This window comes from Gilbertella persicaria, assembly GCF_025201335.1.
Source record: "Gilbertella persicaria strain CBS 190.32 chromosome Unknown B0P05scaffold_30, whole genome shotgun sequence".
In the NCBI taxonomy this organism is placed as follows: Eukaryota; Fungi; Mucoromycota; class Mucoromycetes; order Mucorales; family Choanephoraceae; genus Gilbertella; species Gilbertella persicaria.
In genome coordinates, this window is record NW_026251991.1 from 108,315 (window position 1) to 135,961 (window position 27,647).

A 27,647-nucleotide genomic window follows, 5' to 3' on the forward strand; every position below is an offset into this window, starting at 1 on the left:
TTTATTATTATTATTATTATTATTATTATTATTATTATTTTAAACCATGAGTGACCAAGCTGTTTCGAGCCAAGTACATCGCGTTACTCGAGCATGGTATGTCTGATCTGACTATTGTCTATTGATACAGAAAAAAGTGATTTGTGTAGAAGAAAGAAAGCCAAATGTACTTTTCTTGAAGGCGATGTCTGCCTAAATTGTCAAGCTTACCATCAAAAGTGTCAGTTCACAAGAACGTAAGCAACAACTAGGTTTGAGAAGCTTGTTCATTGTCTATTTAGGGCCAAAAAGCGAGGTCCACAGAAAGGGTAACACCTAAAATAAGTTGAATAGATGCTAATTTTTTGAAAAGATATGCTGAAGATCTTGAAGAACGTATTCACACTATGGAAACCATGGTGCAACAAGCAATACACCAAAAGAGTGTATCACCCAAACTGAAGACTCACAAAAAGAAACAAGATATACTTTTATCCAACATTCTTGAAGAATATGGTGTATTGGATCCTAGACAATGGCCAGAAGGCGTTACTTATGACAGTATACACTACTTGGGTGATTCAGCAACACTCCAGTTCTTTTCAAACAAGCTCAATTTGTCTGATAATAAACAATGGCAAGGCCATACAATTAAGCGGTTTGGTGATGGTATTGTATTGGCAGCAGAAGTCAAGAATGAAAAACCAAGGAGTAAAATACCAGTGTTTCAATGGCCAAAGAATATCCATGCAGCAGGTGAAGATATTCACAAGTACATTTATACAGTGACTGGACTAGATCAATATACAACTGTGCGATTGCTCAAGATGTAAGTCAAAGTAATAGTAGATGCCTTATTGATTCTTAGTTATTTCTCTCATATTCATCCAATTCTACCTGTCATTGACAAAACTGAGTTTCTGAAACAATACCGAGACCGAGTCAATACGTTTCCTTCAGGCGAATTACTGAATGCCATGTTTGGTGCTGCTGCTCGTTTTGTCGAATGTGAAAGCCTAGAGCCTGCAAGAAAAAGAAGGCTGCCTTCTGATGCTGTTTGGGATGTGCCTGTAGGATGGTCGAATCAATTCTTTGATCAAGCAGAATACATTATTTCTAAATGGTCCACTACACCTACTGTGTCTATGATTCAAGCCATTGTTCTGATTCTAAACCATAGGGGTGATCGAGACTCTAAATCATCTGCTTGTTGGCAATTGGGAGGCTTTGTAAGTAGATAAACATAAGGATCAAATGGGGCTCATCAACATGCTTTAAGGCAATACGATTAGCCCATTTATTAGGTTTGCATAGGAATTGTGATGATTGGGATGTACCAAGAAACGAAAAGGAAACTCGTAAAAGGATTTGGTGGGCATTATATATCACCGATAGATTTCAGACAGCCATTCTAGGGCGTCCTATTAACCTGAGAGATGAAGTAAGTCTAAAGAAAGTCCTCCCCCACCTCTTTTAAAACTCATCACAAAAGGACATCAATGTATCTTATCCTGACTCAGGTGCAGATATAGAAGAAGTCATGGATGCTTATGAAGCTGATAAAGACAAAATCATACATGCACACGTCTTTCCTCGCTTTCCTTCCCTGACGACTCCTTACAGCCTCAATGATAACCATAATCCTCGACCTCAAATCTACGAACTTTTTGTTCAATTCATCAAACTCGCAGAGATACTTGGCAGAGTATTACAGGGCTTACATACACCTAGAGCTAAAAAATATAGTTCAGAACACGGTAGCCATGGTCTAGTGACACGACTTGATTTTGAATTGACAGCATGGCGTTATGCATTTCCGGCAGCCTTGAAAAGCATTCAACTGCCTGATTTTAATGAAGACACAGGCCATTTTGCACCTGTGATTGCGTCCATGCTCTTGTTTTATTTCAGTACGTTAGTCTTGCTGCACCAACCCTTTATTTGTAAAACGCAATCGCGATCTTCTTGTACGTCTTTACAGATCTGTACCAGTGCGGCCACTCGAGGCATGCGTATTGCGTCTGGATTGACACTCAGGAATTTTCTCATGTGTCCTTATTCCTTTACATTGTATCCCATCATGCAATTTGGACTGATTCACATGTACAATGGCAAGCATCCTGATCCACACGTATCTATGGCAGCCAAGCTTGATTTAAAAAAGGGAACAGAACTCTTGCAAACACTACAACATATGTCCAAAACAGCTTATCGACTCTACCAAGTCTTTAAGAGTATTACAGAAAATGCAGATCTGCATGCAGAAGATGATCATGCCGATAAAAGTTTAGCAGATCAAGAATCGCGTATAGAAGAAAAGATTCATCGACACCAACAAACCATGGCCTTGGTTGAGTCTATCTTGCTGCAAAAACCAGATCATAGACTGTCCAATGTGCATCAAGAGGCCTTTACATTAACTCAATTTGGCTTTGATACCACGAATGAGACAAGTGCTTTAGATTACATCCTTCAGAATCTAAATACATTAGAACCCACAGCAGATAATCAACCTCAAGATCATCATGGTTTTCGAAATGATCCTAATAATGTCTTTTGGGATTTACCTATTAATTTCGATTGGGATCAATTGAGTGCATGGATGAACAATGTGTCTCAATAACTAAACAACTTTATTAGATTAAACTGTACAATAGTAAATAATAAGTCTATGATAAATATATATTAAAGTGTAATGACACTGGGATCACCATTCTAGAATGAAGCAATCAGTATATCATGACATAGAGTCTACTATTACTACTTACAAATGGGTGACGCCATCCACATTGAAATTCGTTTTTTTTGTACACTCTATCTTGACTTGTAGAGGTATTATAACCAATATGATACATGAGCAATGTCTTGCTTGTCACTAAAGAATCAGTACAACGAGTACATTCGGGCAATTGGCCCATTAAGCACTTTTGAATAATAATATCGGGTGGTATATCTACATAAGTCAAGAGTAATTCAGAAGTCAAACGAGCCAATTCAGGTTTCAAGAAAAGACCACTACATTAAAAAGGTCAATATCATGATACTCTCTCACTTCTTCTTTCTTACCTTCCACCTGTACCCACAAAGACACCACAATGATGAGGTACATTTTTTTCTGATTTATAGATCACATTTTCAATTTCATGCCATTCTTGTAACCCACATACAGGGAAATCATCTTCCATTAAGGCATAATAAGTACTTTGAAAATGCTGTCCAACATAATCCAAAGCTTTCGAGACATGAAGGCGTTGGTTTAACTCTTCGCCTTCTTCACGCACCCATCTTAAGTACCGTTGACCTTTAACTGTCTTGGAGAAATAAGCTTGGGCAATATCATACTGTGCATGATGAGAGAAATGAGTATAAATCATGGCTTGCATACGACGATAAGGTGAATCAGCTGCAGGATATTCAGGCCAGTTGGCTAAATAGGATTCAATCGTTCTTGCCAGATAAGCAGGATCACCACGTCGAGGGGCTGTCATGAACACAAAAGTAAACAAATACGGATCTTGTGAGATACTGTTGAGTTCTGCTGAAGTTACTTTAAACTCGCGGGTGTAATAGGCATTGCAGGCTAACAAGATAGGCACCGTGAGTCCAACAACCCAGATGCCCTTTTGAACAGCCCCCCAAATCAATCGCCAAAGGGGTGTACGACGGTACCGTTCTAATGCTACAAATTCAGCAACATCTTTCACTTTGGTCGAATCTGTCCGTTTTTCAAACACCAAGATGGTCTGAAGTAAGACTGTGGTGATGAAGCCAGTGATAAGGCCAGACATGGACCACCACAAGATATTCTTGGTCATGTAATTGGCTAAACACATCAAGAGTTGCAATGTCACTTTTCGAACTGTGATTTTGTTGTTTGATTCTTCTTGTCCATAGATCAATATATATTTATCCTCTATGCTGAGTGATTGAACAACAAGTAGCGCAAACAAAAACGGAGAAAGTCCTACGCCATAATTAGGTCATTTCTATAAAAAAAAAATTGTAAGGTTACCTTGACTACACTCATGCATTGAATTACTAAAGAACAAAGAAGGAACAGCCCAACCTGTAGATTTAGAGAAAATGAAACCTAACAAGATACGCAAGCCAGAGACGACAGAGAACAAAAAGCCCAAGAGGCCAACAAATCGACAAGAACCACCCACCATATGAGCCAAGGATTCTTCAAATAATCCCAAGATCAACATGTTCCAACCATACAGGACCATACTTGGCACTGTCCAATCAAACAAAAAGGGTGAAAGGACCAAGTTTTTGATATCCAGACGATGGATGACATACGAAGGTGCAGCACAAGACAGGCTGAGTAAATCAAAAAAATGAAGTGTGGAGATACACAAAGCCATTCCAATCATATAGCGAGTGACAAGAGGCAATGGCCATAAACACAATAATTTTTGTGATTTACTCTTTGACATTTTGGTGCTAAAGGAGCGAGTGCGATGATGACGCATGTATTTAGCATTTTTTCGAGTATAAGACTTGGCTCGGGATTTGCTGGGAAGTAGGCTGGGTATAGGTGTTGGGATGAGTGGCTTTTGTTCTGTTGTGGATCGAGTTGTTGGAGATGAGGTTGGTATAGGTGTAGTGTTTGCTTCAGTGTCTATAGAGACAGACGTCGTATTAGACTGGTTTGACCTTGTCACTTCTTGTATCAGTTTGACAGAGCCAAACAGTTTAAATAGAGAATCTTGCATATCTCTCTCTTTCACTCTCTTTTCTCTCTGTTTTGTTAAGCCGAGAAATGTGTAAAAGAAAGAAAGGGGGGGGAGGGAAATAATTTTTTTTCTTTTAATTTTTGAGTGATCGCCCTGTGCTTTATTTGGTAACTCAGCCCAATTTATAGAACGTGGAATGTCTAAACATAAGCCATTCTTATATATATATTTACAAGTAGAAGAAGAAAAAAGAGGGTATGCTAGTCTAAAGATAATGTACGACCATGGTTATTCTCTTCTGAATGAATACAAGGCTCAGTCATATCACAAAGTACTAATTGAAATGAGTCGATTCAAATGCCAATGATAATACTTACAGTGTGCCTTAAGTCCCTTGTCAAAGTTATAACAACAAATAGCCGCATTGATGATTGTCAAAATAATCAAGACCAATGTCACACATGCTATAAGATGAAAAATTAAAAAAAAAAAAAATAAGGCATAGGTTAAATATAGACAACTACCAAAAAAAGTAAGAAATTCCTTGACAAACTCGTATTTTGCTTGTTGTGAATAGTCATAAATACGGTAAATCTTGAATATGAAATAAGCTATACCAGCAGCTAATCCAATAAAAAATAGGGTAATCATCTTTTTTGATTCATGCTTGATCTAATACTGTCAATATCATGTGATTGATTGTCTTACTTACGGCATACACAGCCAGTACCAACACAACACAGGTCAAAGGTAAGGCAATGATCGTCAATGGATATTCCACGTCGCCTCGTTGAAGTACAAGCACAAGGTATTGAATCGAGAACCCCAAAAAGAAAAAGAAGTCAATCTTCAGTAAAGTCAAGAAGATTTGATACCAGCGATACATGTCTACATTCTATAAATAACTCTGTCTATTTCTCTTTACTTTCTTACTTCTTATGTCTGGATCAGCCCCAATCTTTTTATAAATTCGCCAACTAACAAAAAAAAAAAAAAAAAAAATAAGCAACTCCCCGCCCCCTATTCAAAGAGTGATGATGTTACCCAAATTCAAGGTAGAGTCTTGCGCCAAGATAGAAATAAGCCAACTGACACACACCAATAATGACAGGATTGGCTATCATCAATTTCTGTAATTCCCAAGAGAGACCATTGTCACCTAATCTTTGTTTTAGTGCTTCAAAAATCTGTTTGAACTGAAAAACAGCATAAGCAAAACAACACAGATTAAACAAGTTGAAAGCAATGATTTGGATAGTGTTTTTATGTCGAACCTATCTCTTCTTATTATCAGTAAGATTCACCATATACTTACTGCATCCCAAGCAAGTGCAACTTGAAAAACAAGCGAGAAAATAAAGATCACTAAATAGACTGGAATGCCCTTGGTAAGGCCTTCTTCAATATTGACATGAGCACTATATAGGTCATTAATCCATTGTTGATACAGATGAACATACTCTCGTTGAAATTTAGCTAACAAGACAGACTCTAATAAAATCACAGCAATAGCCTCCAACACAGTCAATAAGATAAGGTAAAGGGAGTTTTTTGTATCCCATATAGACTAAGATGAAATCAATTTCTATATTGTTTGTTTATATATATATATATATGTATATACGCACATAAAGAGCATTTGTATTCTGTCTTTCCAACTTTATCTCTTTTCCATTCGTGTCGCTCAAGACACTTGTCGAGGAATGAGAATAAAGTGGCATCTCAGTAGTATTGAAAAAAGAAAAAGAAGTAAATAAACAAGAAACGGGCTTTTTTCTATAATTATTTTGGTTACACCAAAATTACTTGATTTTTGGGGGGAAGAAAGGGGGTTATTCAGCAAAATAAATCAAGTGGGAAAATAGCATGTGAAAAGAGAATAAAAGCCCTTTCTTTCTTTTTCTTTTTTCTCTCTTTCAACATGTCTGAAAAACAACACAAAAAGGACACACTTAACCCTTTAGCAGTAGCTAAACTTCTTGGTCCTTCTAATCCCAAGTTGGATCACTTGATCCGTTTCTTAAACTCTGTTCGAGGCACAGATAAAGTGTTGATGGTATTTCATTTTCTTTTCTTAAAAAAAAAAACTGCTTTCATTCATCGTGTATTAGTTCATTCAATATTGGTCCAAAGTGATTATTTGGTTCCTTCAAAAGCGTCATGCTGTTCCTCTCAAGTCAACCCTCTCTGTCATTCAACGCATTCAAAACCTATCAGGACCTGTCAGTGATTTCCGTATCTTATTGCGTTACTATGGTCTATTGCCCATGGTCCAATACATGAACTATATCGAATACAACCCGCCTTCCAGTCCTTTGGCACTCACCATTGAACGCCTTCAAAACTGGGCTAATGTGATTTATTATCCCTTAGAACATATTTATTGGTTAGGCGCTCATCAAGTCATTCCTCTCAGTGAAGAAAAAACCAACAAGATTGGTATGTGGAGTTGTCGATTCTGGGCTGCTTATGTTGTATTGGAATACGGTCGATTGGCTGAACAATACAAACAATTGAAGCTAAAAGAAACTGGTTTGTTAAGACGTATCAAGGCAGGGGATATTGAAACACACGAAGATCCTGAAGCAGAGATGGCTGCTATCAAGGCAGAAAGAACAACCATGATTGTCAACACATGTATTAATACTGGGTAAGTCTCTTTTTTTAATCGTGGGAGGGGGGGAAGACTCATGCCCTGTTATTAGCTATTTACCTTTGACTGTTCATTGGTCCCTGGAAAGATCCAGTTTCCCTGATGTTTTGGTGGGTGTATTTGGTGGATTTGCTTCTATCTTTCAAATCTATTCTGCTTGGAAAGCAACTGCTTAGACAAAATAAAGTGCTTTTCTATCAGAAATGATCTGTTTCTGGCTCATATTGAAAGAAAACATATCACCAAAACCATCTTTTTTGAGTTTACTATGTATCAGCTACATCAACAGACGTTGCTATGCAAGAATATGACAAGTTGTGAAATGACCAGAATATCGTTAAAAGCCCTTACTCTACCCCCCCCCTGAGGATTTTCTTCATTTTCACATTATTGCGATTTGTGAGCGATACAGTAACATTTCACTATGATATATATCAGAGAAAAATGTTCGTTGAAGGTTGTAGAATACACTGGAAGTCTCAGATTTGAAATAGTCATATGAAAAGCGTACGATATGACTCAAAAACGTAAAACAAGTTTTTGAGGGATTGCTTAAATTCTTATTAATCAACCTATAACGCTCTTTAATGGACTTGTGGACGATGCTTTGTTTTTTTTTTTTCTAAAGAAATGAAGGTAGATTCAAAATCCGCATATGGGTGCTTCCCCACATCAAAAGTTTGAATAGACTTTTGAACAGATAAAATACGACAATTGTCTATCAAACAGGTAAAACGGCTTTGCCAAACAAAGATCATGATAAAAAGTGAACTCGTAAGGAAACTATTTCTATCAACATAACTTGATAGACGATACTTTTTTTTTTTTTTTTTGGCTGTGAGTGTGTGACGACATCAACATTGTCGTCCGTTTTTTTTTTTTCTTGATATTTTTAAAACTCCATTAGGCCTGGGGCTTATTATGGCAAATCACTCTCGTAAAATATAAAAAAAAAGGGCCAACTCTTTTTTTTTTTTTATATATACTTCTCTACCTCAAAGGGCGACATTGACGAAAGTGACCCACCTTCGATGCGTCCTGCTTTCAGTCTTACGAGAAAAACGAAATCATGCGTTTTTCGACAATGTTGTTCACGATTACCCATGGCACCACAACCTCGACCACTGTTTTGGTTCTTGATGCAAAAGTCCATGTCCACACAAGCATTACAGACAAAAGAAGATCATACATGGGATCGTCCATTCCACCCTCGCACCATGAACAAAGATGTCGACCTCGATAGTCTCTTGACATTCTTATCCCAACACACACTCACACAAAAAGAGATCTTTAAATCGTTACGTACAGCACTTTACAACACTATCCAATACGATGCCGACAAGGCATGGCTGATTTATAACACGATGATCAGTTACCATGTAGACAAACACCTCAAGTCAAATCATTATGGCTATTTGCTCGGTATATTGAAATACGGTAACCATGTAGACAACATGTTGACTTTATTGGACCATATCCGATCCTACGGTTTGTTGAATGGGTATCATGTATCTCAAGTCTTGTTTGCCATGAGTCGAACAGGAAGAGCCAAAGAAGCCTATGAACTCATCAAGAACACAACACAATGGGCTACTCATCATCCCGACTTATGGCCCACAGCCAACCACTATCATTCACTTGCCATTGCCTTAAAGAACGCACCTGAGCGTGACCCAGTCTTGATTGAGCAAGTTACTCAACTGATGCTCGAAAGCATGCAGACACGAAAGATCCAGCTTGACAATACCACTCTCTCGACCATGATCACTATGCTGGCTCATTCAAGGCAACAGACGCTTTACTTTTTAAAAGCTATGAATCAGTCGCATCATCACAACTACAATGTATATATCTACACGTCGCTGATGGCTGGATTTGCAAGAAAAGGTGATGTTGCGAGCGCACAGCAATTGTTTGATGAAATGCGGAAACACAAAGTCAAGCCAAGTCAGGTCACGTTTGCTGCCTTGATTGAGGCCTATAGTCGAGCAGGCGATTTTGATAAAGCACAGCAGCTGTTGGGCGTCTATCGGAAACGATATCGAAAATCAACGCATGTGATCTATACTTCCATCTTGGTCAATGCCATTCGACATGGTAACCTGAATGTCGCTGAAAAGATGGAAAAGTTGGTCAGAACGTCAGGCAATATGGACAGCATGCTTCAAACAGCTTTGTTGTGGCTATCTACAAAACGGGACGTGGATAAGGCGAGAAAAGAATTTGAAGTACTTTATCAACAAGGCCGGGTGAATCCGATCATGGTCCATCATCTCATCACAGCCTATGGCCATAAACGAGACAAGGCCCAAGTGATCAAGAGCTATGAATATCTTGGTCCATTAGGGACTGAATCACGACGATCCAAGCATGTCCTGGCCCATGCTCTATTTCAATGCCGGGATGTGCCTGCTGCTCTTAATGTGTTGATTGCGATGCGATCTCAATCCGTACCTGATGATATCACACTGGCTATGGTGATTCAAGGTCTGGTGATGAACAAAGAAGCCAACTTGGCCTGGCGACTGTTTAAGACACTACAACACGATGGCATTGAACCCAGTATACGTGCCTACACAAGCATGATCAAGGGGTTAGGTCACTATGTCTCTTTTAAAAAGAAGCGCCCACTCTCGCTTGACCCTCACACACTTGCGTCTGCAGGTATTCTTTCTCCATCGAATATTGATCCAGCCAGGACAACGACAGAAGCATTAGATCTTTTTCGTCGCATGACTGGGTTTGAACAACCACACGTCTATACCTATACCACGCTGATATCCTGTTTTGCTAAACAAAACTTGCCACGGGCTATCAGCATATTTGACCACATGTGCACTCAACAAGTAATGCCTACTGTAGAAACCTACACTGCTCTTTTACAAGGCTGTGCCATCTTTAGAAATAGCCAAATGGCTCTCACTGTATTTAATCATATGTGCTCAAGAAAAATAGAACCCAATGCTGTTACTTGGCGATACCTCATGAAATCCTTATTACGGTCTGGTGTGGATAAACAGCAAATTGATCAAATTGGAGACATGGCTAGGAAATCTTTAAAATAAACACTTATTTTATTATTATTATTATTATTATTATTATTGAACTGGATGAGCAAACCAAGGATGATATTTAAACAGACAATCAATCGATGTTTGATTATTGATAAAACGAAGACCAATTGTGTTGGCAACCACCACACGTAAAATGTCTTTCAGTTCAAGTCGAGATTGATCAGGACACATGTCTGTCGAGGTCTCTTCAGGCGAAAGACTCAAAAGATGCTCGAGTGCTTTTTTGGCTTCTAATAAATCACTCTTGATAATCTCTGTCATTCTGGCCACATCAAATCCTTGTATCTCTATATTTTCTCGATAAACAGCATAACTTGGGTGAGGTGGAGATATCAAAGGCATAAATGACTTGAATCGTTGATGATAGCGTGTCTCTTCATCATCAAATATCAATGGACGTTGATCAAATTGGTGTGTGTGTTTGGCTGTCAAGAGTAGCTTGAGAATGGCTTCAGACAGTGTCTTTTTGACATGATTCAATAGCTGTTGTGTGTGTATATAATAAGAAGGTTGGTCTACAAAGGTCGATATTCTATCCAGTAAGAAAGCACGACTACTGAGAACACATTGAGTGTACCAGTAAATCATGATGTATTCATGCGCACCATACAGATCCAGTTCAAACCCAAGAAACAAGATCTTTTCCATCATGCCCAACTTGAGATTGTAGGCCCAAGAAGAAAAGTAATAAGGGGTTTCTTCTTTTTGCTTCTGAAGCGCATGAAATATCTCATCTACGCCTGCTGCTTCTTCTTGTAATATTTCCCATTCAGACACCACTTTACGCAACATACGCTGTTGTCGAGATCGATTGTGGCAGTTGATCTTGAAGAATTCAACAAAGACCATGGCGACTCGGTCCAAAAAGGACTTGAGTGTGTCATGTGCATTTAAGAATTCGGCTGGATTGATAGCAGGAGGTATTTTACTGGAAGAGAGCCACCAGGAAGGGGGTTGGACCATTTCTCGAATGGAACGAATCATGAGTGTAGGTACAGGCAATGTACCAAAAATACGTTGATTATGAAAGAACAGTGTCTAACCAACATGAGTGCTTGATGGAATCGAGTCAACACTTACATTCAGTTTGGATCTTGTAAATGCATCAGGATAAGGTACTTGAGAAGCAAAGGCAAGAAAGTAGTTCTATCCATGATTAGCTCTGCATTTTCTTGCTGAACACAACCTACCATTAAACTAGTGACTGAAGTAAAATCAACCACATCACAAATGGACCTTAGTCGCTTGATCAACAAGCCATATTCTTTGAATGATTCAGATTCTGTTGCCAATTCAACAGGTCGAGGGGGTGTTTGTGTTGTTAGTTTTCGACTGATGTTAGGATCAAATGCTTCAGGCACATCTTGAGCAAGTGATAAATCCACCTTGTCTAACAATTTCATGATGGTCTCCAATTCCTTTTTGGCTTGTGGCAAATGAGATCCTTCCTGTTGTGAAAGATAGATAAGCGAAAGTAAGAAGGATTTACGGATTTCAATGCGATTCAATAAGGCTTCCAAACTACTTTTCTCTTTATGCTTATTGTTGAGTAAATGGTTCAAGAGCATAATGGAAGAATCAAGGTCATTGAAAATCACAATATCTGGATGTTGATGATCAAACGATAAGCCAAACAGATTGGTAGTAAAGTCTTCTTCCTGATCTCGAGTCAGCTTTTTTTTTTTTGTCTGTTTAGAGGGGACTTACTTCATAAATGTTGCCTTGTGTCATTTCCATCCAGATATAATGACAACATTTCACTGTGGCAAGAATATACGTCCTCAATACACCATAGATTATATCAGGCACGGGCGAGGTTAATGTAGGCATACTGAATTCATTCAAACTTTGGATATGGTGAAAATAAATGCATGTATAGACAGTTTGAGATAGAGAATGACCTGATATCCATGCCATTTCACGAGTGACGAGTTTATCCATAATACTCAATATTTGTTCAGCAGAGAATTGTTGCGTGATGTCAAATGCACGGTATGGTTCTGCAACAGCCATGCCTGTGTCCATACGAGGATCCATGATTTCAATAGCACTCATAGCATCAAACAATGTGAATGACTGTAAATGAACTAACTGACCCACTTCAAAATCTAGTTATGAAGGTAAGTCTCATGCATTCATGTTTACTACTACTATTGTTATTATTACCTTGGGTTGCTTTATCTAGAAAAGCAGTAATGTCTTTCCATTGAGGTAATAAATAGTTGTCTTGATGAGGTACATCAATGTTCAAATCAGTCAATGCTTCTAATCCTGTTTAGTCCATACTGATAAGGGATTATCATACCTTCAATCTTGCCTATTGGCTGTTGCATGAGTACGGAAGGTAAATACGCGTAAGAACAAGAAAAGAAAAGAAAAAAAAAAAGAAAAGAAAGGGGAAGGATATGCTTGAAAAGCAAGGTGGCTGAGTTTTATCCATAGCGTATTTGTTATTTTTTTTTTTCTTAATTTCTTTTTCTTTCTCTCTCTTTAGCACCATTATGGATAACATTCTTGAAAAGCAGAGAAGGTAAGAATGAGATAAAACACACACACACACACACACACAAACTCATATTCATATAGTGCGCATGAAGATATTGAGCGTCTTGAACAAGCTATTGTCAGCCAATACATGGATGATGCAAAGACACATCGAGAAAGATTATATAGCGAACACATTGTCGATAAATTCTTGACGCGTATTGCTGAAAAGAGTGCTTATCTTGCTGAACTCTATCAAGACAAGGATGGGTAACTACAAAGACGCGTTCTTCTCAAACTCATTGATTTACAGACTACGTCAATCAGAAATGGAAGCACTATCAGGATCTTCTGAATTTACTGAATTCTATGAACGTCTTAAAGTGATTAAAGAACATCATCGTAAATACCCTCATGAACCTGTTGATCCACCAGAAGTTGAGTTTATCTATCTTACACAACGAAAAGAAGAAGATGACTTTGAAGGTAAAGTACATGTCGAAACACATGAACTCATAAGATTAGAACTCGAAAAGATGTTTTCTGGTGAAGAAAGTACAGGCAGATACTTGGACTTGAATGAACTGCATACGATCTATATCAACTTGAAGGGCGTTAAAAAGTTAGACTATCTTCAATACTTGGATGAATTTGATGAGTTTGGCATGTATCCCAAATCTATCAAGACAACAGAAGAATACAAGTCTTATTTGAATCAACTCAAAGACTATTTGTATGGATTCTTTCGTCGTGCAAAACCATTGTTTGATCTCAAGTCTTTAGAACAAAAGGCATGGGAAACGTTTGATCAGGAATGGCAACAAGGACAAGTCAAGGGATGGGAGACACGTCATGGCTTGTTCTGTGAAGCCTGTCAAAAGCAATTTACCAAACAGAGTGTGTATGATGCTCATTTGACTGCTAAAAAGCATATCAAGGCACAACAGAAATTACAAGAAGGAAGTGATAGAGATGATAAGCGAAAGATGATTGCATGGACTGAACGATTGATTTCGATTTATGCTCAGACATTGGATGACTTTAGACAAGAAACAAAGGCTAATGTGGAAAGAAAGCAAGCCTTGACAGACAAAGAAAGAACGGTAAGTTACATGTTTGATACAGTACAATAACTCACCCCAAACAAAGCTTGAACAAGAACAAGAACAAGTAGAGATTGTAGATCAAGAATCAGAAGATGAAGATGATGAAAGAATCTATAATCCTCTCAAGTTACCACTTGGTTGGGATGGCAAACCTATTCCTTATTGGTTATATAAACTACATGGTTTAGGTGTTGAATATCCCTGTGAGATTTGTGGTAATTATGTATATATGGGCAGAAAGGCGTTTGATAAGCACTTTCAAGAATGGAGACATGCACACGGTATGCGTTGTTTAGGCATACCCAATACACGATCCTTTCATGAAATTACCAAGATTGAAGATGCTTATGCTTGTAAGTAAAAACTGATCTAGCTATCTCTGTTACTCATAAAATGACAGTATATGAAAAACAAAAGAGAGAAGGTATTACTGAAGAAATGAGAGCAGACACAGTTGAAGAATTTGAAGATGCAGAAGGCAATGTCTATAACAAAAAGACATATGAAGACCTTAAGCGACAAGGTATTCTTTAAATCTTATTAGAATAAATTTTTCCACCCCCTTTTTTTTTTTTTTTTTTTCTTATTTTCTTCAATGCTGAAATGGTCTATCTTGGCTTTTGGATTAGGCTATATGACAGCTTCTACTAGACTTGTGAATTATTTGTTACAAGAGGTAATCAACTCTGTATGACAAAGGTGGTTAACTGAACCATAGAAAACAGTACTTTATATCCTATCCAGTCTTTGTATTTGTTTCTTATTGATCTATTTTCCACTTGACTTCATTGCTCAACACGAATCAACTCAGGTAAGTTCGCATCCTGTAACATTACTTGTTGACATGCTTAGAATCCCATGACGAATCTACGTACATCTGCTCGTGAACATCTACAGAGAAGAGGTAGTTTTTAGAGAAACAAAGATGTTTTATTTGAATGAAAAACTTATAAACAAAAGAAATGAACATGTACAATAATGAGAATGAGAATAATAAAGAAATGCAAAAGAAAAATGAAACTAGTTCGCCAAAATCACCTTGTGCTTTTCATCCTTCTTTTTTTGGGGCTTATTAAGCAAAGCAATAGTATCAGGGCTATTGGGTGGAGAGATACGAATGGGTGTGGATGTTCTAGGCTGAATAGAAGGAGACAAAGAAGAGGTGACAATGGCAGGATCTAATTTTAAGGTCACTCTGCCACGAGAGCGATCTTCAAATAGAGTCATGATATTACCATGATCTCCTACTCGGTAAGATACACTAAATGGGTCAATCCACAACACAAAATCACGGGGAAGATGGACATGGATCGTATTAGGCTGAATATGAGCATTCATAGCAGCTAAACATAGATATAAGTATTATGCCTTATTGAATATAAGATTACCTTGAGCAAGAATAGGGTCTAGTTGTCCATTAAAGTTGGAAAGGGCTCTAAAGCCATTACCTCTATAAGGTTGATGTGTGTCCCAGTGATCTTGAAAACGAACCACAAGCAATTTAGTCAACATGTCTTTAAAGCGACTAATAATGTCCTGCTCTACTTTGGACTGTAAGAGTCTGCCTAAAAAGTCAACTGCTTGAGCTATTTCAATATGCATAAGGTTGAAAGAAGGAAAAAAGAAGATAGAAGTGGAAAAAAAAAATTGGCTGATTTGCTTTAAACAGCTAATGTTGTTCTTTAGTCAGAAAAAAAAAAAACCAGTCCTATCCTTTTTTTTTTTATTTTTTTTTTTTATTTTTTCACTTTTTCTTGTTTCCACTATGGCTGAAAAGACCTACTTTACTCATATAGATACATTAAGGTCTTATACTAACCTAAGTTATGTTGATTTAGAACAACATGAAAAGACATGGAAACCTGTTATTGACGGACACCCTTTAAATCGAGCAGTAAAGTAGACTAATTTACACACATATATTTAACTTGTTTAGTTGACTGTCTTTTTACCTTGTGTTCCTGCAAACAAAGCAAGACAACACTTGGAACAAACATTGGGTAGTTTTTATGAAATACAAGCCCCTTTAAGTATTTTATTAGAACCTGATTTTTTTCAAACATATTTCAAGTCAGGTAAATAGATAGAAATCTATAATAAATAAATAAGTAAATACATACATAGGCAAATACGCATTGACCATGCACAGTTTAGACACTCGCCTGAATACAGATAATGTGGTCGTATTAACTCCAGATGGAAAACTATGTCTAAGTCTAGTGAAACAAACCTACGAAACATTTGGTATTGAAGCCATCAAGAGAACAAAGGCAGATATGAAGCATGATAAGCACAGTATGTCTTGGTCTACTGAACAACCTTATTTACTTGTTTGTTAGTCGTGATGATTGATCTCAAAAAAGATCGTTTTAAGCCAGGTAGTAAGGAATTCAATCGACTCGAATGGTGTCTTAAGAATACATTGACATGTCAATTCAAAATGGTATTTTGTGCAACAGACATATGTAAGTGCTTTTTGTCTCATACAGTATAGCTGAATCCATACAGTAACAGGAGCCATGGTGGATATGGAATGGTCCATGTCGAACATCACGTATATCGAGAAGAAGGAAATGACAGCTGAATTCGATACATTGACAGATATCAACATTCCCTCCTTTTCTGATTTAATGCATGATGTAAATACACCCGTAGAACATTGGGACACAAGAGCAAATGAAGCATTAGAATGGCTTGGCTTGGCGCATATGAAAGCCAGTCGAATCAAAAAGAATGACCAAATTGATCCATTTGTGTCTGTATACCAAACGCCTGCTTCTTTATTAGACAGTCAAATAGGCACATTAATCCATTTCAAAGGTCTTTTGCCCACCACAAATATACACAATATCATGACCATTGTGAGGCAAGTGTACTACAGATCAAATGGAAGGCTTACATGTTGAATAGAAAATTGATGGTATCTGGTGTAACATCAGAATGGGCCTCTATCACTTGCTGGGGTTATCAAGACTCGCCTTTTACATGGAGTCAAATGGGTCCTCACTATCATTATTTAAATGGAGAAAACGATTATACATTTTTATTATTGCCTAACAAGACAGCCTATGTCTACCAGTTATTGGGGTCTCATCATGTTACAAAATAAACTATTTATTTCTTGTATTTCATAGCAAGGCCAACGACGACTAAAGCAGCAGACAATCCAGCAATGACATTGGCAATCTTTTGCTTACGTTGAGAAGCATGCAATTGAGCTTGTAATTCGTTTTGAGCATCAAGGACATGTTGGTATTCTGTCTTGAGCTTACTGTTGGCCTTGAGCAAAAATTCATTGTATTTCTTGATGCCTTCTTCTTTACGATGAGTACCATCACAGAAACCTTGTTCGTTATGGGTATATTTGCATCCACATAAGTAATAAGTCTTGGCTTCATCTACAGTGATCTTCTTGGGTTTGAAAAGACCTGCTTCTCTGTGCTAATCAAGACATCAATCACAAAAGCAGCAACAAAACTATTACTTACAGATCCATCACAAAAGGGTTGGTTTTTAGATTCACCACAGGTACACCTTTTATTTTATGTTAAGGCTGAAATAGACTACAAAAAAAAAAAAAAAAAAAAAAAAAAAAAAAGCTTACCAGTAGTATTCCTATAAAAAGGCGCGTTAGTTTCAAACAGATAGGAGCATTCGTTTTATATATATATATATATATATATTGTTACCTTTCCAGGTTCGAGATCAACTTTGTAAGGCTTGGCTTGAACAAAAGTGGGTTCAGGGGCTTTGGTTTCTTGAGGAGTGGACATTTTAATGTAAGTAGTGATAAGAAAAAGAAAAAGAAAAAAAATAGACAAATCTTCTTTTAAGTTACACAATCAACTTTGTCATTCGGTAAAAGAAAAAAATTTTTTTTGATTTCCCGGAGATGATCTCTAGTCAAAAGAGGGGGTGCCTTTATTATCTGCAGCCAATGCTTTCAATGGTAATAAGACATTTTGAAGCTAAATTGTAAGGAAGGAAATCATTTATCAGGTGCAATGGCTCATCTGGTTTGATTTGCTTATTTTTCTATTATTTGACCATGAGCTATTTAAATAAAGGATGAATGTCTTGGCTATTGTTTGTGATATCGCTTCAATGATGCCAAACTCTTTACACTGGTTTGGATAAATAAACAGCCAAGAGTCTCAAAACAGTGCTTAATAAACTCATACTTTATTCTAAGGCAGTAAAAAATGTGTTCATTGTCTCCCTTATCATTAGTACTGGAACTTTTAATAACGTAGCCTCTTGTAATGTTTGGACAGATCGTAATGGCATCTCTCCTGAAATTGACCCATCGGCTAGAAACTTGATATATCTGACAAGATATCAATAGCTCTGTAACAGGATGCTTTCATCTAAAATTACTTTAGTTAACTATGATCCTGCAATGCATTCACGACAAATTAGAGGCAAATTCAGCAATAGCATCGCCTATGTGTGTGCTATACATATTAGTAAGCTTCACAAGAGTATATATTCGCATATTGCGATATCAACACGAAGCAGAATCATCCCAAAATAAAACTAATTGTTCTCCAATGATTTCCAATCAACCATTCATACTCTAATTTTTGAAAAAAAGACGCTCATTCCTGAGAATCATTATTCAAGTAGTCTGTGAATATCGACTAGTAAAATGGTACCTCTTCTTACATTATTTGATGCACAAGATGTGCACGAGTAAGATTCACAATAGTACATAATACTTCTGAGGCCAAAGAGGGTATGTTTAAGCATCACTGTCTGTGGATGTCTTTTATCATGAGATTATGTAGTCCATTTAAGGCATATCTAACCACACAGAGTTTGAGTTTATAGTTATAATATTTATTCAACTCATCTATCCTAGCATATGCATATATTTACAGCAGTTTCTCGTTATTGCGTTCTGCATATTGTTAATATTAAATACGATACTTATTTAAAAAAGAGAGTACCGTTGTATTCATTCTAAAAAATAAATAGTGCCGATCTTTGATTTCACTTCATTTAGAAGTTATTCTCAGGAACAGCTGTGTGAAGGCAATCGAATTGCACTTCTATACCCTATCAAACTTCTGCAATTTGACAGTTTTCTCAGATCTCCAGAGACACCCCCGTTACAAAAACGAACAGTCATTGTCATTGCTAACTGGCGACAACATCTATACAATTCCTCATCGAAATGCCATAACATCTGACAAAAAAGCGTAGTCTTTAATTGTAACAAGCACACAGGATCCAGTGCATACACTTATATACATAAAGGGAAAACTTACCTCAAAAACATCAAGTTAGAACACGGCATCAGAACACAACAATACAGGGCCACCACCAAAGAAACAAGAGAACAATACTAACAAGCTAGCAACTCAACTAAGATTATGAAGGAGCAGTTGAAAGCAAAAAAAAAAAAAAAAAAAAAAAAGTGTTTTATAATCTTATATGCCATCTGCTTTTTCTTTTTTCACACTCATCTCCTTTTTTTTTTCTTTTGATAAGGATCAGTTTATGGTGAGAGGAAAGAAAGAGCATCTGATTCTATACTACAACAAAAGCTGTTTGTTTGCATAAACAATGCAATTGACACTGCACTTTTCAGTTTTTTAGACGTAAAAATATCCCTTTTTCTCTCCTTTCTCTTCTATAACATGAGCTGATCATCTATGATTGAACTAAATGTTTCTCTCTTTATGTTTGATAATAATAATAATAATAATAAAACTCGTCCATGATATCAATTGATACAGAATTCATTCTGGGACAGAGGACTTAAACTATAATCATTCTCCGCTTTTTTCTTTCATGTGAAGATAAAAATAACACCAACAATGAAAAGAGCACAAAAAGGAGGCTTATTTCTCACACAAATCATAATTGATTATTATTGATTTTTGATGATTAAATATCTCTTTTCGTCTCTCTTATTACGTTTAGCATGAGCTTGAAAAGTATTACCATAGCTTTTCCCTAAAAATAAAACCTTGATAAACTCAAAACTTTCTTTTGTAACAAAACTCGTATTCATTGATGTAAACAGATCATAGACTGGTCCTAGGCGTTACTTTCGACTATCAGTTTAGTAATCAACATAATGTAAACAAACGATTTACTTTGCGATACAAGTAAGGACAAAGTATCCGCTATGTTCTCTTTAGAACAATATTTTCAGATAGTGATAAATGATAGATTCTATCTTGTCTGTGTGCCATAATACATTGTCAATAAGCATATAGACTTGTATAGTTTTTACATACTTGAGAGCAAATTGATCTTTGAAAGTTACACAAATCAACAAAGTTGTTTATGCCATCGAAAGTTCTTTTCATCATAATGAAGCCAATATAAACAAAAAGATCTCATCTCTAAAGCATGGGAACAAAGCAAGTGTAAATGATAAAAAGCGAGTCTAGAAAAAAACCTTTTTTTTTTGTCTTTCTTTCATCTTATTTCTCATTCTCAAGACTTAAATGCAAAACAAAAAAAAGGTATTATGTAGCATTAAATTTATGTAGCTAATATTGTTAGTCTCTGTCTCCGCGTCTCTTCAAATCAAGCAATACTATGGTGTCTCTTCTTTACAAATCAAAAGGCTGAGACTATTTAGCATACATTTCAATACTTGATCCATCTGATTCTCTTTTGTCTATCTGTCTTCTGGGTACTCTACAAGAACACACAAGCAAAAAAGAAAAAAAAAGAACGTCCTTATTGACAAGAACCTTCTCTCTGATTTTATCTCTGTGAGTAACTGGCTGGTAGAAGGAAGACTGATGCCGCTTATTGAATCGCGTAAAACAAGGGTATCTGTTGTTGGCCAACTTCCGCGAACGTCTACTCCTGATAGGCAAAGTACCGAAAGAGGGAAACGCACTATGCATTGTCTTGAAGGATACATAGTAGACCTGTAGGGATTATTGGTAGAAGGGTTCACAAACATTACCTGTGCTTCCCTTTGTCAACACTGATAGGTTTGTTGTGAGGAAAGAGCCAACAGAACTAAGTTTTAGCAATAAGGCTTATCCTCTGAATTCTACCACAAAGTTACTTGTGCTATATACGAATTTTCTCTCTTTACTGCTTACTGCTTACTGCTTACTGCTTACTGCTTACTGCTTACTGTCTACTGTCTACTGTCTACTGTATATCAACTGATATTTGATATCAAAAGCATAACTAATACCACAAAACTACTATTGTTACTTTACTGAACCAAGTCTCTTAATGCAACAAATTAATAAACCTCTTCACAGTTCACAGCATACTAGAAATAATTGTCTTGTAAACATTTTCAATAAATCTCAATCAACATAATCAATAGTTGCTATAAATTCAAGACATCACCATACGTTGCCGGCGTAATTGAGATAAAAGACTATAAAATTCACTTTTGAAAGAATCAAGCTAGCACTAGTCCACAATTTATGTCTTGTAGTATCAGCAAACACTAAAAGACCTGTCTGGGCTATTAAAAATGAAGCACATTATACCTTATGGTAGCATGCGGTTTTTGCATCAAACTTACAATGTACGATTGTCATTTTAAAGATTAAACCCATAGCTTTTGAGATGTCGAAATGATTTATTTTCCCCAAATAGCAGAATCTTTTGCTCCAGTCAAAAGCATAAATACTGATAACACTGTATTTGACGACCTCAATATAAATAAATTTAGATCAGTATTAATCGAGAAATCAAAATTCAAATACTATTTATCGGCATGAAAAGTATGTATACTGTATATAGTAGGTGATCTATGTTTAATATACAACTCAAATTAAAATCTATCAGCATAGTTCAATTTGATAGCTCTTTGACCACTTAATTGAATGGCTCACGCAGGATCTTAAATCGAAACTATGTCAATAGAAAATTTAGAGAACGAAGCGCTTTTTATAATGCAATGGCCACACACTAAGTGTAGGAAACCTCCTACAAAAGCTTGATTAATATGATAACTATAAAACATGACTTCAGAAGCATAGAGGTTGGTTGGAAGCTTTAATAAGAGTCATCGCCGTAGCAGCGCAATGAAAAAAAAAGTATGAACAAATTAGTTTATCTATGGAGAGATCAGGACAGGAGGCCATTGATCGTTGAGCTCGAGATAAAAACAGATTGGTGCAAGGGAATATACATGAAAGACAAATATGGAAGAGGACAAATTAAATACGAGCCATATGAGGCACTATTTGGCTATCAGATTAACTCTATCGGTACCGCCTAAAATGGTTTGAGAATTTCAGCTTTAGAGGTCGACTGTGAGTATAGGAACAAACAAAAAGGACAGGCGTATATACTGCAGACCAAATGTTTTTTATGGGTCTATTCTTTACCTGTTTGGCCGTCTATTGCCTGCCCATTGTCTACCCATCATCATATTTATAATAAACTTATTGTAGCAACTAGTACAAGCTCATCTAAGTCGATTTTTTCAATCAAACACATCAATAAGTGTTTCAGAACAAGAATTTCTAAGATTTCGAATAACAGGTATGACTTGTTACATTACTCTTTTAATCCTCATACAATTAACACTCATGCTCCAAAGAGTAGCCCATGCAGTAGTTTACTGAATAATTTGGATCAAGTTGAGAACAGTTCGTCCATTCAATATGTTCAAGTACAAGGAGCCCAAATCGTACCTGAACCAATAGCCATGGATACGAGCATGGGAACCAGTACAACTATTGCTCCTCCTTTGTGGCTAGATGCTTTGATTGCTGGGTTGCTTTCGTTTGTTGTTACTCTTGTTATTCGGAAATACATCTTTTGAGAGAAATAAACGAACATTGATACCCAAAATATACATCTTCATCAGCAGCTTTGCTCAGCTGAATTTAAGTCCAGTTTGAAATCAATTTACAAATCTGCATTCAAAGTTCGTTGCACACTGTAATTGGTAGAAAAACGGCCTTTTCAATAATTTACTCTTTAACAAAATTAAGCCATTTTCTAATTGTACTTGCTGCTAAATGACATTGTCATTCTGATAAAATGATTTGTCAATATTTAATGACAAACAGACTTGTTCATGACACAATTGCGCATTGCGCATAACCAGTAATGCTCATACAAACAATATGTGGAAAAGAAATGTTGTTGATTATGTTGTAGTTGAAACAATTGCAAGAAAAGAGAATAAGTAAAAGATTATAAAAGGACAAAATGATTTTATTGTTTTCATCATAAACAAGAGCAATTGGTTCCCAATAAAGACGGGCTTCTTGATTTCTTGCATAGAGTTTTTTTTTTTTTTTTTTTTTTTTTTTTTTTAACTGTACAAAGTCTTGTATAATGCCTACAAGCAAAGGTGCATCATTTTCATTACGAATAAGGTTGAACTGCTGAAGTTCAATGAATGGATAAACTGCTTCATTGTTGAGAAGACAGCAAAAAGAAGAGAAGCGATAGCCTAGAATTGAAGAAAAGCATGAGATCAGGAAAAACTCTAACGTTATCAATTACCTTCAACAAGCAAAGCACAGCACATAGGGATTTTTAACACCCACACTAACTTGCTTGTCTATGGTAAGCTTCATTTTCATAGCCAGCTTGCTCTTGTCATTGATAGGCTAGTTGCCCTTTTCGTTTGACTTCTTCACTACACCAAAGCCATAAAACTGCGTCTTTATGCAGTTCTAAGCAATGGCTTGATTTTTTTTAATGATTTTATTTGCCGCACGTATTAGTGGTCTCGAGAGGGACCCACTAAAAGAGGTGCTCGACAATTATTTATTATAGGAGGATTAAAAGAAACAAAAAGGGTACTACAATTTCAAAAAAAAAAACAAAGAAATCAAGAAAAAAAAAGAGCAGCTACTGCGAGAAAAGACCTCTCAAGAATGGCTTGATTTTTTATGAGGCTAGATGAAGAAGTAGGGTTGTTTTACTTTAATCTCCGCATCGCTGCTAAATTATATGTTCTATGCTCGTTTGCTCTACATTTACATTATGCAATACATGTATCTCTATTCTCTATGTTTCTTTGACACTCAAAGAAACATAAGTTGCTTTAGATAGATCAGTATCTAACAAGTTTTGTGATACATATAGAGCAAAAACGCTCAAAACACAGCTTAAATGCACTATTCTTTGATCCGCCATTGCTCGACAACTATGCTATCAAAATAGTCTGTTCTTTTTGTTTAAAACATGTTCTTTCGAGCCCAGCAATCGGGCAGTACCATTAGTCTGGCACTTGTGTGAAATTTATTTTTTTTGACCCAGGGAGGGTTCGTGAAGAGAGAATGATCTGTTCTTGATAATGAAACTGCGTCTTCTGCCGCTTCCTCTGCAATTTCAAAAAAAAAAAAAAGAATTGAAGTCATATTTCATGACAACGCTCAAGCATGATTGTGAATATTATACAAGCCTTTGTACAGTTAAAGGTAAAGTCATCTAAATTTATGATATGCAAGAAATCAAGAAGCCTGTGTCCTTAGAAGACCCATTAACCTTATACCGCCGTCCTTCTGCTTTCTTCTCAAAGGGCAAATAGAACTTTTTCGCTTGAAAAGAAATAGATATATTTATTTTATAGTGCTACATATAAAGTCTTTAGTTATTATATTAGTTGTTGGTTTTAATTTCATTCAAGGTATTCAAGACTCTTTTGGCTAATCCATAAATATCACCATCATCACCATCATCTGCACCCTGTTCTGCTTTGGGTGACTGTCCTTCTTTGACTATTCTTTCTACTGAATGTGTAATAGCAGTTGAATGAGCAATCAAAGACATAAGGCGTTCATCTAAAGCCTATCAGTATCAATGTCTATTTGACTTTACTTGCCTTTGCCATCCAAAAACTGTTCAATGGTCCATATACCAATATGTTGAAAAGCAATGTCTTGTTGGTCTGATAAAAACTGAATCAAGAACTTTTCCAGACCACCCGAAGGTGTATTCCAAGCATTCACAAAGGGTGTATAATCATTCACTAAGAACGAATCAGCCTACAGCATTCACACAAGAGATGTTTACCTTTTGAACTGAGATTACCAATGGCTGCTGCTGAATTGCCTTCTACTTCCAGATTCTTATTTGAAGTCAACTCAACCAAGACATCCAATATACCCATGCCTAGTAACCTCTGCTTTAATTCATCACTCAGGGCAAGTACAGCAATTGCTGCTGTCATTTCAGTCTGTACACTAGCAGGTACTTTGTTGATCAATGTCTTGATACGCTCCACAGCACCTGCTTCTACAATCGCACGTTTGTTGCGTTCAGCACTAGCCGCCAAATTGCGCAGTGTTGAAATTGCATGGCATTGGATCTCTTCATTATCATCATAGGCCAACAACTCAATCAAAGGGTTCACAAAGCCACCATCAATAATCGGTGATTCATTAGAAGGGTGAATAGATATGTTTCGAATGCATGCAACAGAGGATAAAATGAGAGGTAAAAACGAAGATTTTAACAGTCGAAGTAGAGGAGGAAGACCTTTGCATCGAACAATCTCAAGCTGGTATTTTTCATCACTCGCAAGGTTTCTTAAAGCAAGAGCAGCTTGACATTGCACCTTAAGGCTTTTTGTGTCCATTAATGCAATCAGGTAATTGACGAGCCTTGAATCTGTCTGTGCTAGTTTCTTACGGTTGCTGGCTATCAAACATATGAGATACATACGAGAATAAGTACATTACCATCTACAGCAATATTCGATAATGCTGTTGTGCAATAGTATTGAACATCAGCATCGGGGGAACTCAATAAGCCAATCAAGACAGGAATAGCACCTGCATTGACCAATTGTTGACGATTTTCCTCTAAACAAATATGTCAGTGCTTGAACCATCCCAAGTTGTGTTTACTTACGTGTATGTGTCATGTTAAGTAAGGCACCAGTAGCATTTCTTTGGACTCGCTGATCTTTTGATTTAGCCAAATCAACTAATAAGCGTAAAGCATCTGATTTGGCAATCTTTGTCTTGTTTTCATCTATAGAAACACCATGAATTCATTTATTTGTCTCTCTTTTTTTTTTTCTTGATGACTTACCGTGTGTGGCAAGGTTGGTAATACAACCAACAGCATTACATTGTACTTCTACATTAGGAGAACCCATTTGACGAATAAGTTGATCCAAACCATTCAACTTGACAATCAATAATTTATTTTCAGCTATAAATATATATATATATATATATCAACATAGAAAGTAAACTGAAGCATGTTACTTACTGTTGACAGCCAGGTTACCTAGTGCTGCACTCGCTGCTCTCTGCACTTCTACATCATGTGATTGTAACAAGAACAGAATAGGGTCCAGTGTATCGCGTCCTACTTGTCTAACATCTTTTTCGGTGATTTCAGCAAACGCAAGTGCAGCTGATCGTTGCAAGTCAATATTATCAGAATAAGCCAGTGTTGAAAGTGCTTTTAAAGGGTCTCCTTCAAAAAAGTTGGTATCGCTTCGATCTATAAAGAGTTTGTTGAGTTTGTTGAATTGTGTTGTGTTGTGTTGTAATCACTTACTCTCAAGATATTGTAATAGTTCAGCAATAGCTTCACGTTCATTCTCTTGTAAAAGTGGTTCATAAAGACCTGTTCTACTGCGCTCTAAATAGTGTCAGCATAACAAAAGTAAGTATCGTCTGCTTACTTCCACAGCAACTGGAGCAACAACTACAAGAATTTCCCATCTAATATACGTAAAAAAAAAAGAGGAGTGCGTTTCAAAAAAAAAAAAAAAAAAAATAATAATAATCATCAACGTGGAAAATGACGTCAACGACACAGTGTCTATTCACTCTTTATTGCTCATGATTGGTTGGTAGCACAAGATATTCATTATTTATGCCAAAATCTTTTTATTATTCTTTTGATGTAGATGCAGTTTCCTTTGATTTACTCTTTTTAGACTTCTTTTTGTCTTCTTTAATAGGGTCAAATCCATATAACGGAATGAAGCTTTCAATAATACCAACATCTTCAAACAAATTAGGGAATAACCAAAATCCACGTGGCAACACAGGATAGGTAATGATATAAAGAACAAGACGGACAAGGGCAATAGCAAAGAACAAACCAATCAAACAAAGAACAGCCACACTAAGGTACCATACCCCCATTCTTAAAAAGTTGGGCCATAGAGGAAACAAGACACCAGCCAAAATGACAGACACAAGACCAATAGCACCCAAGTAATTCTTGACTTGAGAACCTTCCCAGATCCACATGTAGTATCCATCTTCTTGTACTTCCTGAACAGGGTTGGGTTGAAGAATACGAGGTGAGCCTTTACCACCTATTGACTCACCACGATCAACACGTAAAACAAACCCATATTTACCCATATCATTGAACAACTGGAATGCTTCTTCGCGTGTGGTAGGTGGTTGAGGATGTTTGGTGATTTTGGCATAGTTCTCTTTTAATAAGGCATCAATACCTCTTTTACCCTTAAAATAATCAAATCGTTTGCCATTAAATACACCATTTCTTGCTTTCAGACCAGATTGTTTTTCATTCTTCAAGTAGTTGGCTGTAAGCTTGTAGATTTCTTCTGCCTTATTAGCATCATTCACTTGAATTGTTCTTTGGCCTTCTTGAGGTCCATGATTACATCCAGGTCCATGTTGGTGACTCATCTTGAATTTAAAAAAAAAAAGAGAGAGAGAAAAAAAAAAAAAAAAGATAAATTTTTATTTTATATTCATATGCTTATTCT

General features: G+C 36.6%; 13 protein-coding genes across 13 annotated transcripts; 6 read left to right on the top strand and 7 right to left on the bottom strand.

Annotated features, from left to right (window-relative positions):
• The first annotated feature begins 25 nt into the window (after nucleotides 1-25).
• On the top strand, nucleotides 26-2,638 carry B0P05DRAFT_549191 (fungal-specific transcription factor domain-containing protein). The gene is made up of 6 exons (XM_051579099.1): nucleotides 26-236; nucleotides 282-308; nucleotides 353-808; nucleotides 848-1,208; nucleotides 1,259-1,420; nucleotides 1,472-2,638. Exons 3-6 carry the CDS (start codon nucleotides 387-389, stop codon nucleotides 2,600-2,602), a joined length of 2,076 nt encoding a protein of 691 aa, XP_051433035.1. The 5' UTR covers nucleotides 26-236; nucleotides 282-308; nucleotides 353-386; the 3' UTR covers nucleotides 2,603-2,638.
• On the bottom strand, nucleotides 2,639-4,755 carry B0P05DRAFT_549193 (uncharacterized protein). Its single transcript, XM_051579100.1, has 4 exons — nucleotides 3,992-4,755; nucleotides 3,046-3,943; nucleotides 2,748-2,994; nucleotides 2,639-2,694 (listed from the first exon to the last, which is right to left on the bottom strand). Exons 1-4 carry the CDS (start codon nucleotides 4,695-4,697, stop codon nucleotides 2,665-2,667), a joined length of 1,881 nt encoding a protein of 626 aa, XP_051433036.1. The 5' UTR covers nucleotides 4,698-4,755; the 3' UTR covers nucleotides 2,639-2,664.
• Nucleotides 4,756-4,771: 16 nt separating this feature from the next.
• Nucleotides 4,772-6,539, bottom strand: B0P05DRAFT_494327 (uncharacterized protein). The gene is made up of 9 exons (XM_051575358.1): nucleotides 6,287-6,539; nucleotides 6,119-6,225; nucleotides 5,974-6,076; nucleotides 5,703-5,932; nucleotides 5,592-5,635; nucleotides 5,371-5,546; nucleotides 5,183-5,330; nucleotides 5,036-5,122; nucleotides 4,772-4,992 (listed from the first exon to the last, which is right to left on the bottom strand). The coding sequence occupies exons 1-9, from the start codon at nucleotides 6,377-6,379 to the stop codon at nucleotides 4,919-4,921; spliced, it is 1,062 nt and encodes a 353-aa protein (XP_051433037.1). The 5' UTR covers nucleotides 6,380-6,539; the 3' UTR covers nucleotides 4,772-4,918.
• Nucleotides 6,540-6,552: 13 nt separating this feature from the next.
• B0P05DRAFT_549202 (peroxisomal biogenesis factor 11) lies at nucleotides 6,553-7,697 on the top strand. The gene is made up of 3 exons (XM_051579101.1): nucleotides 6,553-6,714; nucleotides 6,770-7,308; nucleotides 7,364-7,697. Exons 1-3 carry the CDS (start codon nucleotides 6,580-6,582, stop codon nucleotides 7,485-7,487), a joined length of 798 nt encoding a protein of 265 aa, XP_051433038.1. The 5' UTR covers nucleotides 6,553-6,579; the 3' UTR covers nucleotides 7,488-7,697.
• Nucleotides 7,698-8,259: 562 nt separating this feature from the next.
• B0P05DRAFT_549204 (uncharacterized protein) lies at nucleotides 8,260-10,397 on the top strand. Its single transcript, XM_051579102.1, has one exon. It carries the CDS (start codon nucleotides 8,343-8,345, stop codon nucleotides 10,374-10,376), a length of 2,034 nt encoding a protein of 677 aa, XP_051433039.1. The 5' UTR covers nucleotides 8,260-8,342; the 3' UTR covers nucleotides 10,377-10,397.
• B0P05DRAFT_549206 (Mak10 subunit, NatC N-terminal acetyltransferase-domain-containing protein) lies at nucleotides 10,378-12,769 on the bottom strand. The gene is made up of 5 exons (XM_051579103.1): nucleotides 12,552-12,769; nucleotides 12,093-12,493; nucleotides 11,576-12,043; nucleotides 11,466-11,531; nucleotides 10,378-11,423 (listed from the first exon to the last, which is right to left on the bottom strand). The coding sequence occupies exons 2-5, from the start codon at nucleotides 12,438-12,440 to the stop codon at nucleotides 10,410-10,412; spliced, it is 1,896 nt and encodes a 631-aa protein (XP_051433040.1). The 5' UTR covers nucleotides 12,441-12,493; nucleotides 12,552-12,769; the 3' UTR covers nucleotides 10,378-10,409.
• A 109-nt stretch (nucleotides 12,770-12,878) lies between these two features.
• B0P05DRAFT_549208 (uncharacterized protein) lies at nucleotides 12,879-14,541 on the top strand. The gene is made up of 6 exons (XM_051579104.1): nucleotides 12,879-12,915; nucleotides 12,972-13,139; nucleotides 13,183-13,355; nucleotides 13,395-13,972; nucleotides 14,019-14,328; nucleotides 14,376-14,541. Exons 1-6 carry the CDS (start codon nucleotides 12,887-12,889, stop codon nucleotides 14,507-14,509), a joined length of 1,392 nt encoding a protein of 463 aa, XP_051433041.1. The 5' UTR covers nucleotides 12,879-12,886; the 3' UTR covers nucleotides 14,510-14,541.
• A 6-nt stretch (nucleotides 14,542-14,547) lies between these two features.
• Nucleotides 14,548-14,944, top strand: B0P05DRAFT_549209 (uncharacterized protein). Its single transcript, XM_051579105.1, has 3 exons — nucleotides 14,548-14,651; nucleotides 14,694-14,786; nucleotides 14,828-14,944. Exons 1-3 carry the CDS (start codon nucleotides 14,571-14,573, stop codon nucleotides 14,888-14,890), a joined length of 237 nt encoding a protein of 78 aa, XP_051433042.1. The 5' UTR covers nucleotides 14,548-14,570; the 3' UTR covers nucleotides 14,891-14,944.
• Nucleotides 14,945-15,646, bottom strand: B0P05DRAFT_598167 (uncharacterized protein). The gene is made up of 2 exons (XM_051583170.1): nucleotides 15,364-15,646; nucleotides 14,945-15,318 (listed from the first exon to the last, which is right to left on the bottom strand). Exons 1-2 carry the CDS (start codon nucleotides 15,575-15,577, stop codon nucleotides 14,996-14,998), a joined length of 537 nt encoding a protein of 178 aa, XP_051433043.1. The 5' UTR covers nucleotides 15,578-15,646; the 3' UTR covers nucleotides 14,945-14,995.
• A 64-nt stretch (nucleotides 15,647-15,710) lies between these two features.
• Nucleotides 15,711-17,094, top strand: B0P05DRAFT_549214 (ribonuclease P). The gene is made up of 5 exons (XM_051579106.1): nucleotides 15,711-16,050; nucleotides 16,100-16,270; nucleotides 16,315-16,440; nucleotides 16,484-16,841; nucleotides 16,886-17,094. The coding sequence occupies exons 2-5, from the start codon at nucleotides 16,117-16,119 to the stop codon at nucleotides 17,082-17,084; spliced, it is 837 nt and encodes a 278-aa protein (XP_051433044.1). The 5' UTR covers nucleotides 15,711-16,050; nucleotides 16,100-16,116; the 3' UTR covers nucleotides 17,085-17,094.
• B0P05DRAFT_473677 (uncharacterized protein) lies at nucleotides 17,090-17,748 on the bottom strand (the record flags this gene model as incomplete). The annotated part of the gene is made up of 2 exons (XM_051574744.1): nucleotides 17,090-17,416; nucleotides 17,665-17,748. The coding sequence occupies 2 exons, from the start codon at nucleotides 17,746-17,748 to the stop codon at nucleotides 17,090-17,092; spliced, it is 411 nt and encodes a 136-aa protein (XP_051433045.1).
• Nucleotides 17,749-24,470: 6,722 nt separating this feature from the next.
• B0P05DRAFT_549229 (vacuolar protein 8) lies at nucleotides 24,471-26,674 on the bottom strand. The gene is made up of 9 exons (XM_051579107.1): nucleotides 26,580-26,674; nucleotides 26,453-26,536; nucleotides 26,159-26,395; nucleotides 25,976-26,098; nucleotides 25,793-25,915; nucleotides 25,621-25,743; nucleotides 24,953-25,579; nucleotides 24,762-24,908; nucleotides 24,471-24,720 (listed from the first exon to the last, which is right to left on the bottom strand). Exons 1-9 carry the CDS (start codon nucleotides 26,617-26,619, stop codon nucleotides 24,539-24,541), a joined length of 1,686 nt encoding a protein of 561 aa, XP_051433046.1. The 5' UTR covers nucleotides 26,620-26,674; the 3' UTR covers nucleotides 24,471-24,538.
• A 17-nt stretch (nucleotides 26,675-26,691) lies between these two features.
• On the bottom strand, nucleotides 26,692-27,587 carry B0P05DRAFT_549236 (translocation protein Sec62-domain-containing protein). The gene has a single exon (XM_051579108.1). It carries the CDS (start codon nucleotides 27,565-27,567, stop codon nucleotides 26,791-26,793), a length of 777 nt encoding a protein of 258 aa, XP_051433047.1. The 5' UTR covers nucleotides 27,568-27,587; the 3' UTR covers nucleotides 26,692-26,790.
• Between the last annotated feature and the right edge of the window lie 60 nt (nucleotides 27,588-27,647).

Coding starts and splice junctions, on each gene's coding strand:
- B0P05DRAFT_549236 (XM_051579108.1), bottom strand. CDS start 27,567: ATGAGTCACCAACATGGACCTGGATGTAATCATGGACCTCAAGAAGGC.
- B0P05DRAFT_549209 (XM_051579105.1), top strand. CDS start 14,571: ATGCTGAAATGGTCTATCTTGGCTTTTGGATTAGGCTATATGACAGCT. Junction 14,652..14,693: donor TGAATTATTTGTTACAAGAG/GTAATCAACTCT, acceptor ACTGAACCATAG/AAAACAGTACTTTATATCCT. Junction 14,787..14,827: donor CTCAACACGAATCAACTCAG/GTAAGTTCGCAT, acceptor TGACATGCTTAG/AATCCCATGACGAATCTACG.
- B0P05DRAFT_598167 (XM_051583170.1), bottom strand. CDS start 15,577: ATGCATATTGAAATAGCTCAAGCAGTTGACTTTTTAGGCAGACTCTTA. Junction 15,319..15,363: donor AGACCCTATTCTTGCTCAAG/GTAATCTTATAT, acceptor ATCTATGTTTAG/CTGCTATGAATGCTCATATT.
- B0P05DRAFT_549204 (XM_051579102.1), top strand. CDS start 8,343: ATGCGTCCTGCTTTCAGTCTTACGAGAAAAACGAAATCATGCGTTTTT.
- B0P05DRAFT_549214 (XM_051579106.1), top strand. CDS start 16,117: ATGCACAGTTTAGACACTCGCCTGAATACAGATAATGTGGTCGTATTA. Junction 16,271..16,314: donor TATGAAGCATGATAAGCACA/GTATGTCTTGGT, acceptor CTTGTTTGTTAG/TCGTGATGATTGATCTCAAA. Junction 16,842..16,885: donor AATATCATGACCATTGTGAG/GCAAGTGTACTA, acceptor CATGTTGAATAG/AAAATTGATGGTATCTGGTG.
- B0P05DRAFT_494327 (XM_051575358.1), bottom strand. CDS start 6,379: ATGCCACTTTATTCTCATTCCTCGACAAGTGTCTTGAGCGACACGAAT. Junction 5,547..5,591: donor GGCTGATCCAGACATAAGAA/GTAAGAAAGTAA, acceptor TATAGAATGTAG/ACATGTATCGCTGGTATCAA. Junction 5,123..5,182: donor GGAATTTCTTACTTTTTTTG/GTAGTTGTCTAT, acceptor TTCATCTTATAG/CATGTGTGACATTGGTCTTG.
- B0P05DRAFT_549206 (XM_051579103.1), bottom strand. CDS start 12,440: ATGAGTGCTATTGAAATCATGGATCCTCGTATGGACACAGGCATGGCT. Junction 11,532..11,575: donor CTTCAGTCACTAGTTTAATG/GTAGGTTGTGTT, acceptor AATCATGGATAG/AACTACTTTCTTGCCTTTGC. Junction 11,424..11,465: donor TTACAAGATCCAAACTGAAT/GTAAGTGTTGAC, acceptor CATGTTGGTTAG/ACACTGTTCTTTCATAATCA.
- B0P05DRAFT_549208 (XM_051579104.1), top strand. CDS start 12,887: ATGGATAACATTCTTGAAAAGCAGAGAAG. Junction 13,140..13,182: donor CTCTATCAAGACAAGGATGG/GTAACTACAAAG, acceptor ATTGATTTACAG/ACTACGTCAATCAGAAATGG. Junction 13,356..13,394: donor AGAAGAAGATGACTTTGAAG/GTAAAGTACATG, acceptor TCATAAGATTAG/AACTCGAAAAGATGTTTTCT.
- B0P05DRAFT_549202 (XM_051579101.1), top strand. CDS start 6,580: ATGTCTGAAAAACAACACAAAAAGGACACACTTAACCCTTTAGCAGTA. Junction 6,715..6,769: donor GCACAGATAAAGTGTTGATG/GTATTTCATTTT, acceptor ATCGTGTATTAG/TTCATTCAATATTGGTCCAA. Junction 7,309..7,363: donor AACACATGTATTAATACTGG/GTAAGTCTCTTT, acceptor CCCTGTTATTAG/CTATTTACCTTTGACTGTTC.
- B0P05DRAFT_549191 (XM_051579099.1), top strand. CDS start 387: ATGGAAACCATGGTGCAACAAGCAATACACCAAAAGAGTGTATCACCC. Junction 1,209..1,258: donor GTTGGCAATTGGGAGGCTTT/GTAAGTAGATAA, acceptor ACATGCTTTAAG/GCAATACGATTAGCCCATTT. Junction 1,421..1,471: donor CTATTAACCTGAGAGATGAA/GTAAGTCTAAAG, acceptor TCATCACAAAAG/GACATCAATGTATCTTATCC.
- B0P05DRAFT_549193 (XM_051579100.1), bottom strand. CDS start 4,697: ATGCAAGATTCTCTATTTAAACTGTTTGGCTCTGTCAAACTGATACAA. Junction 2,995..3,045: donor TTTGTGGGTACAGGTGGAAG/GTAAGAAAGAAG, acceptor TTTTTAATGTAG/TGGTCTTTTCTTGAAACCTG. Junction 2,695..2,747: donor GTGGATGGCGTCACCCATTT/GTAAGTAGTAAT, acceptor GCTTCATTCTAG/AATGGTGATCCCAGTGTCAT.
- B0P05DRAFT_549229 (XM_051579107.1), bottom strand. CDS start 26,619: ATGGGAAATTCTTGTAGTTGTTGCTCCAGTTGCTGTGGAA. Junction 26,396..26,452: donor ACTATTACAATATCTTGAGA/GTAAGTGATTAC, acceptor AACTCTTTATAG/ATCGAAGCGATACCAACTTT. Junction 25,580..25,620: donor ATCGAATATTGCTGTAGATG/GTAATGTACTTA, acceptor TATGTTTGATAG/CCAGCAACCGTAAGAAACTA.